The 9,310-nt window shown below is 28.2% G+C and overlaps 1 protein-coding gene across 1 annotated transcript; it reads left to right on the top strand.

Annotated features, from left to right (window-relative positions):
* The first annotated feature begins 4,181 nt into the window (after positions 1-4,181).
* LOC107446694 (uncharacterized) lies at positions 4,182-6,255 on the top strand. The gene has a single exon (XM_016061406.4). The coding sequence runs from the start codon at positions 4,249-4,251 to the stop codon at positions 4,891-4,893; it is 645 nt and encodes a 214-aa protein (XP_015916892.4). The 5' UTR covers positions 4,182-4,248; the 3' UTR covers positions 4,894-6,255.
* The last annotated feature ends 3,055 nt before the right edge of the window (positions 6,256-9,310 follow it).

Genomic DNA, 9,310 nt, shown 5'->3' with positions numbered 1-9,310 from the left:
AACGCGTAATTTGTTTTTTGAAAATTAAATGAAATACTCTGAAGTCTGGGATTGCTTTAAAATTATGTTATTGATAAGATTTATGCCTTCTTTAATTTCTTATTACTGAAAGGATAAAATTTATTATTAAAGGCAGCGAGCAATTACTTTTTTTACAGATATAAGTACTTTCATTTTTAAACTGTTTTAACCATTAAAAGTACAAAATAATTTATGTGTTAAGTCTTCTAGTAATTTTTAAAAGTCTTTCATCTAGCAAAAAATATATTTTTGCTCCTTATAATTAAGGCAGAGTTATTGTAGTCTATCTAGAAGTAGGGATTTCTGAAAGTTATTAATTTTAAATGTTTCATAATCAATGTTTATGAATTATTTTAGAAACTACATACATCTTGACAAATTTCTAATGGTAAAACGTTTTAAGGTAATAGAAAAGATATTTTTTATTAAACGTTTTTATTAAAATTAAGCTGAACTGAAAAGTTTTTAAAGCTTGCAGTCATTTTCACAGACAATAATTCACAACAATTTTAAATCAGGTACATACGTTTTAATTAAATACTTTTTGCTAAATTAGAAGTAAAACGCGTTATTAATAAAATTTTTATTTTATTTTAAGACGTTGATAAAAAATATTTGGTACATGTTTGTTTAAAAAAAGATGAGTGTATAAAATTAAGCCTTTGTTTTTCTTGTTTGTTTCCAAAATATGATTTGTAGAATTTTGAATATTGAATTAGATCATTATCTTCGAAACAGTATCTGATTTGTAGGCAAATCTGAATGAGAATTAATAACACTTGACATTTCAAAAATTATTTTAGTATTTATAATACCCGATGGGTTGTTAAAATAGAATGGAATTGATAGCCATTTTTTAATGCTATTTTTATTTATTTATAATAAACTTGATAGGTTATTAAAACTAGATGAGAAATATTAACAATTAATTTTTTAAGTATTGTTTTTACTATTTATGATACTTAAAGGGTTGTCAAAACAGGATGAGAATTAATAACAATTAACTTTAAAGGTTAAAGGTTGTTTTTGTTTTTTGTAGCACCCAATTTTCATATAATATGATTGTCATAGCTGATTATCATGTAAAATATGATAACCAAATCCAGGTACAATTTTAATAATTTGAGGGATTACTCTTAAATGAGTTAAATAATTTGCGCAACCGACATTTTAGGTTAGGTATTCAGGTACGGAAATATACTTTCTCAAAGTAAATATTCTTCTTTTTTTTCTTTTTTCCCCTGTCTAATTTGCAATTTGAACATCTATGTATATGGGGGTAGCTTTAATCTTAAAATTATGAGTTTAGTCAGTCAAAAAAGCGCGGTTGGAAGTTTGTAGTGAAAGTAGATTATATATGCACACACTTTAAATTTAGCCAATATATTAAATGTGTTAGGAGTTGAGAATTAATGTATAATAAGCCAAAGAAAAATGCAAAAACTTTTGAAACCTTCAAAATTATTAGTGAATGAATTTGGTGTTTGTAGTTCAAAATCGCCTTTCAAGTTTTCCCTAATTTCTCCTGCAATTAAATAGTTTCCAGTTTCTCTTTTCCCATTGATTTCTTTCTTAGTTCTTCAAAAGAAGCACATTAAGTTATGATTTTCAGGTGTTGAATTATTTTAGTTTTCTGGTCTAAAATGTTAGAATTTTTAGATCCTGAACTTTAGCCATATTTTTGTTTAAATAGAAATATATTAGAAGGTAGCCATTGACTTGGTAAAAGACAACGGTTTTTGAATGTTTTAAAATTTTTCGAAAAAGTTTGACAATAATAGAAAGACCATGGGCATTATATTTAATTATTATAAAGTTTATTTTGTTTTAGTAAGATTAAGATAGCTTACTCCACATATTTGCATTGTGAAAAAAAGTATGGTCAACACCACCAGAATATGGTAAAATTTACCGTGTTTCTGGCTCTACGAGAAAGGCAAAAAATTTTGGTAATGATTTTGAAAAAATTAACTATAAAATATGGTTTTATAATGCATACTTTTATAATATGTGGTATTATAATATATGGTTTTGTAATATGAGGTTTTATAATATATGGTTATGTGATAAAATTTAACAATTGTGAAAATTTGGTAATTTTATCACGATACCTTGCAGCATGGAATTAAAATCAATTGTTCGGTTAAATGTACCTTTTTAGTTTTGTATTTTTTATTAAATGTGTGGGTAATGAGAACTATAATTTTGAAAATCGGAATTTCTGGTAAATCAGTATCACATAAACGAAAAAATTTTCAAATGAATGGTATAAATACCTTATGTTTTATTAACTACGGATATTAATTATTAATCATTTTATTACTTTCTACGGAAGAAGCGTTTTAGAGGATGATTTAAGCGAAATATTTCACAGGTTTTTTTTTTAATAGTGAAACTATTTTTACAGTTACAGAGAAAGATTATCTTGTGATTTTTCTTCGAAATAAAAGTCAATGAATTTTGGTGATGCTTGATTCACAAAAGTTAAAGAAATTCTGACAAACTGTATTTGAAACTTTTTATTTGTTTTATAAAAAATTATAGATAATAAAAGTGATTGCATTCGGAAGTAAAAATCCTTATAAAAAAAGCAATAAAATTTGTTCTAATCCTTTGAAACAATCTCGAAAGCCACTGAAGAGTTTTTCCTTTAAAAAAAAGTGATGAGTTCATTGTGTTTTGTAACGTTTTTTGAAATGTTTAAATACTCAAAAAATTATGTATATAAATATCATTGAGAATAAAAGGGTAATCGCGTATAACTTTTTGTTAAAGGTGAACCAAAGCAAAAGAGTAATTCTCAATTTCTCCCTTAAAAAAAGTCGTCAAGACTACCAGAATATAGTAAAATTGATCGTGTTTCTAACTCAAAGCAAACATAAAAAAATCTGTAATTTTTATCAAAAAGGGTAATGATTTTGGCAAATTAACAAAAGAATATATTTTTATAACACGTAATAAGATTTGTATAAGATAAGAGCATGGCATTAAAACCATTTATTCGTTTAAATTTACTTTACAGTCTTGTATTTGTTACTAGACGTGTGATAATAAAAACTATAATTTGAAAACCAGAATTTCCGACAAATCGTTACCCTACTGCTACTCTGTTAGAAAGTTCTCGGAAAAAATGGTTAAATGGTAATTTATTTAATTGTTGCTACAAAACCGTATAGTTTTATGTTCTCAGTTTTTTGACCGTACCACTTGTAAACAATTTCAAAACCATAAAGGTAAATAAATGTTCCTTACCATAAACTTTATGATTAATCGGATGGACAGACTATTACTGGTTATTTTACCGTAACTTCAGAATAAAAATTTAAAAAATGTGTAAACGGAAAAATAGCCAGATTGAATGGTTTAAAGACCGTTCTTTTAATACCAGAAATGACATTACTATACAGTACGGTAACTTACCAGAATTTGTTTCCGCCGGGAAATTTCTCTTCATCGAAAATTTTGCTTAGATAAAGGATGCCACTTTCCAACATGAACTCATCATGATATTTAGAGACAAGATCCCCAAATTCATTTTGTTTTCCTGAAGTGCGAAAATTCAAAAAATAAACCAAAGTTAGGAGGGAATCATGGAATTTTAAAAGGCAATGATATTTTCCATTACTTTTTTCAGTTTCACATGCAAAAAATTGTACGAAACTTATTGGTGAAAAAGAAAAAATATCAGGAGAGAAATTATAGAAAAGAGAGAAGAAAAATCAAGAGTAAAAGGGAAAAAAAATCGCTTAAAGCTTTAATTATTTAAAAAACTAATCAAATAGAAAATATGAGCAGGAATTTTTTTTGGCGTGTGAAAAAACTACCTAATGTGATTAAAATTTTCAAGATCTTGCCATAACTTATATTCTACAGTTACGACATAAGTTTCCATTTTAAATGGTAAAAATTATAGAAATTTCGTACATAGGGGTCAGCAGTTCTTGATGCACGCTTAGCTTTTTCGTGAGCATGGTGTATCGTGTTTTTTAAACATAGATTTTGAAATTATAACAGAAATGATACAGTATAAAATAAGAATGTATTATTCAACATAATCAGTTCATAGAAGTAATTAAATAATTCAAAACAAAACTTTTTTTTACTGTAATTTATTTACTAAAGCTCGTATACCTTTATATATTTTTTATTTTTAAGGGGTTCATTTCAACTTGTTTCTTTGTCGTGGTTTACATTTCATCAGTCTCAGGAGATGGCCCAGCTCGTCCTATGCTGATATCCTTACCCATCAACGTTAGAGCATCTATGCCAGTTGGACCACCACCGTTTTACGACTTAGCAGAAAGTGCTGAAGAACAGCGACGAGACGAGAGAGTCATACATCGAGACAACGACTCACCAAACGACTATTTCTATCAAGACGACAACAACTTCAATTCAAGAACACAACCAGGTTTCCTGTCTTGGAACCCTGGATCCAAATTCATGATGCTTCAGCTGAACGACTACATTGGTGCTCGAGCCAATGAGCAAGAAGATCAGCCAGAGAACAACTCGGAAGAATATGAGAAAACAGAAGATTCTCATTCCAGGAAACAGAGACGCTTACCATCTGAACTGCTGTCGGATTTTCCAGGGTTTGAAGATTACAGAAGGCTGATGGGATCCAGGCGAAAACCGAGCTCATCCACGAAGAAATCCAAAGCATCTTCCTTAGCAACCGAAAGTAAACTCAGGTACGTGGATCAAAGCGGTGAAGAGGAGGGTGGAGAAGTTTACGGCGCCGAGCCAGTGATTCATTTCATAAAGGAAAGCAGAAAAAGAAAAAACGTTAGCAGCAAAATGTTTAACAACAATGATGATCAGGAAGAAAGTAACGGATTTAGTATGAGGGGTTGGTGGGGTGACTATTAGGTGACTTTGGAATGTTTGAATTAGTACCTGATTGACCTTCATTCTTTATTGTGAAAAAAACTGATTAAAATTTTTTTTGTGTGCTCACCAATGAAATAAAAATGGAGGCGATATCCGCTGAAAACTACCACCCCATCTACAATGAAAAGTTTCCTGAGCAAAATTGCAGATTGCTAAGTCGCAACTTTCAGAAACGCGAACTGGACACAACCACGATGCCAAAATTTCGACAGATTAAAAAAAAAACGGATACTCAAATCATATTTATTATGATTAGGATTCGTATAATTTTTGTTGTGAATGGAATCACTTTTGCATCTCTAGATCCATGCCAGTGGAAACAGAAATGAGCTTATTTGCTATGGTAAATAAAAAAAAAAAGCACATACACATGAAAGAAAGCAAAAAAGAGTTAATAAAAAATGCACATTTAATTCAATGTTTAAAGGTTGACAAGCAGAAGTGTCTGTTTTAAAGCAAGTTAAATCAGTCATAAAATCTAAAAAATATAATATATAACTAAAAAAGACAAAGGGTGCATAGAATTGCCATTAAATATATTCAACATTAAGTAGAGAAAAAGTAAAAGTTTTAGGAGTTTTTTAAAATTATCTACAAGTATTGGTAGATTATACCGAGCAATAGCCCTTAACTCTGAAAAAAAAAAAACATCAGTGTTTTGAATACCGGGCAAATGTATATTGGACAATGGCTTACGTCAGTATTAGGTAAGAATATCCATTGTGTATAAGATGTTTTCCACCTATGTTTTTTCGTCAAAAAATAATATGAATTGCTAAGGAAATTGATTTAAGTTATTAAAAAATAATACCAAATTATTAAACAAATTAATATTATTAATTATTAAAAAAATTAATGATAAATTATTTATGTGGGGATGGATTTGTAATATTCGGTTTAGGCCTATTTGCGGTTTTGCCAAACGCTGCTTTTGACTAGCGGTTTCTCTTTTTGGCATCTTTTTTTACCAAGATTTCTGAAGATGATCGCGAATAGTGTTGTTTTTGGCGTAGTCTAGCATATTTTAAAAATAAATTTCCCAGTTTTATCAACACAAAAGTTAATATTTCATTTAAATTTTGTTTTGTATATCATTTGTTGCATAAAGAAAAATTGAAAAACGCACAAATACCCATAGGATAATGTAACATTTGATAAATATATTGTGTTATTAATTATATTCTATAAAATGCTAGTTTCAAAACAGAGGTCGGAAATGTTTAAACTATTTCTTGTTTCTGTATTTCAAATTGGAATAGTTTTTAATTGGTGATGTCTTTCAATCATCATAAAATTTTAAATTTGTGGTTTCAAAATCTTGATCAATTAGCCAGTTGCTCATATATTGTTACATAGAGTATATTACATTGTATGTATATTTTATCTGATTTCATTTGAGTGTATATAGTTGTATTATTATAAAATAGTGTTAGTTATTATGAATAGTTGTATTAAATAAAATTATTTTTATACGAGGTCTCACTTTTATTTTAAATCTTACATTTGTATTGAAATATTACTTTTTAAACTCAAAATAAAACATTTATACATTATGTGCGGAAAAAAACATGAAATTCAGGCATTGTTTGTTTACTCAAATTTTTCAAAAGTGATTATTCCAGAGTCCTCAAAACTTAATCACTGAAGCACATGTATCTCTCAAGCATTAATTGTTTAATTGCTGCTCAATAGTTTGGTATATTTTGTATTTATCAACATCTTACAATAACAAAATTATTATTAAATAACAGACATACAATAATTACTTTGTTTTTAAAGAATATATATATATATATATATATATATATATATATATACATATATATATATATATATATATATATATATATATATATATATATATATATATATATATATATATATATATATATATATATATATATATATATATATATATATATATATATATATATATATATATATATATATATATATATATATATATATATATATATATGGCTGAACACCATACGGGCCGCAACTGCAGAGTTGAAATTCGGCATGCTAAAAGGGCCATTTTCATTTCAATTACAAATTTAAAGCGAGTTTTGTCGTGGTTTTAAAAGATTTTTCAAAAATTTTTTCTTCCCTTTTTTTGTTTTAAATAATGTTTATAAACCTATTATCTTAGAAAAATGTGTCTCTCTCGAGATTTTTACTTTATAAGCTTGTGTTCGACTTGGTGTCAAAAGCAATAAAAAATTAATAAATAAAATTAAAAAAAATAAGAGAAGGATATTTGATGTAACCAGACATAAATCATAACATTTACATTTATATCGAAGTTTTTGTTTAAAAATATCCAACACTTAAGGGAGATGAATGCCGTTTCCAGTTTGAGTTATCATGCAATCCATGGTTTACTATACACAATTGTTTTACTATACACTATGAAAAATCTTCGTGTATATGAGCACCAAAAATAGTGGCAGCTACTTCACACCAAAGTGGTGTTTTACTAAGTGTTCCACTGCACCAAAACCAAAGATAGTTCCTGGTGTAGGGAAACGCTTGGAATGCTCTTTTACTATACTTGACGTAAACTAACCACCCCCATGTTACAGTACAGTAAGATAAGAATCAGTAAAGTTATTTTTACGATACAATCTGAAGCAAGAATCATAAATTTGGGATGCTTATATGCAATAATTCTTAAAGTAAAATTAGTTTGTTAATTAAACATACACGCAGCATAGACAGAATATCAATATGGATTCGAACAAAACAGAAAAGAATGGAAGTAAACTAGTAAAAAATTATTTTACAAAATTAATAGATTTATGTAACTCATATGAGAAAATAAAAATCTTTGTTTTTCCACTAAAAATATGCATGCATTTCATAACAGTTTATATAAATAGTTTATCAAATCAATCCCACAAGAGGATGGAAATTATTTGGCAAATAATCGACCGCAATAATATTTCTTTTATCAATCAGTTGAAATTATTGAAACATGCTTGGTATTCAATAGGCTATGGCTAATTTATTGATTAAATTCGACTAGAAAAACTCATTTTTAACCAGTATACTTCATGTAAACAAACCGCCATTTTGTCAATATCTTAAAATTTGCACAATTAATCACTTTTAAACTTTTAATAATAGTCTAAAACCATTTGTTATACGCTTGAAACGTGCTCAACAACTACCATTTCTTATAAGAATTTAGTTAAATAGTCTAAATATAACTAATTATTTGCCAAATTTTCGGAGCTCTGAAAAAACACAACCTTCTTCACCAACGAGATACAGATTGGTGTAAGTTTTATCATTTATTGGTCAGTTTTTATTATTTGTCGCCTTTTTAAGTGTTTACGAACGTTCGATTTGATATTAACTTGGAATAAAGTAATCATTCTCGCAATTTTATAGAGCGTTTGTTTTCTAAAGCGGTGATCCAAGTTTGAATACCAGCTGTGGCTGGTTGACACGAACTCGACTCACGGCTTGCGCCAACTTGCTGGCGTAAAACATCCTCAGCGGTATATGGATTATAAATTAGAATCTCCTTGCCGTTGGGGAGATCATGGAAGATTTTCGTGGTTTTCCTCTCCATGTAACGCAAATACGTGGTAGTTCCATCCAGTGCCGGCAGAAGACATTTAAATGTTCCGGACGATATTGAAAACGGCGCCCTTAACTCAATTTTGGAAAAGTTATCTTTTGAAGAAAAGACTTTTGAATTACCTCTCTATTGTTGTCGTAACGCTGTATAAATTGCTTTTTATATTTTTTAGAATATTACTACCAGAAAATTATAAAATCTAAATCAATCCAGAATGTTGATTTAAGACACACTTGATGAAAATAAATAACAGTTAACGATTTCAAGGTTAAAAAAACCCGTCAGTTTAATTAATGAGAATATCATTTCAAGTATTCCAATATAAATATCTATTAAAAGTAATGTTTTTAATGAATGTAATCTTTTGCGACATAGAAATATATAAATATTACATGGATTTATATAAACATGAACATTAAAATGTATTTTTTGGATGATTTCAATGAAATAAAATTTTACAAACGCGTTTTCTTTAATCTAATGACATATAGCCAACGGAAAGGGAAAAACATAATAAATAAAAAATTGGTAACTATTTTATTTTTATTAATTGAGCCGGTAGATGACTTTCAGTTATGTGCATGATTTCGTAGTGATGATCAATACAGATTTATTTTCGATTTACTTTTTCCATCCTGTACTAAGAACGGGTTAAAAAATAAAATGTATTTTTCTTTTTCTTGTGAGGGTTGAAGATACACAGAGGGTGTGCATCTCCAGCCATAATAAAAATATTCACACATAAGAAGAAAGAAATAAACGTTGACGAAGTTAAAGATTTTCTCTGGTATCGCCATCTACCAGATC

Source organism: Parasteatoda tepidariorum, chromosome 7 (assembly GCF_982258835.1).
Source record: "Parasteatoda tepidariorum strain Cologne lab strain chromosome 7, Ptep-v5.0, whole genome shotgun sequence".
Lineage (NCBI taxonomy): Eukaryota > Metazoa > Arthropoda > Arachnida > Araneae > Theridiidae > Parasteatoda > Parasteatoda tepidariorum.
This window is presented reverse-complemented; position numbering and strand designations above follow the sequence as displayed.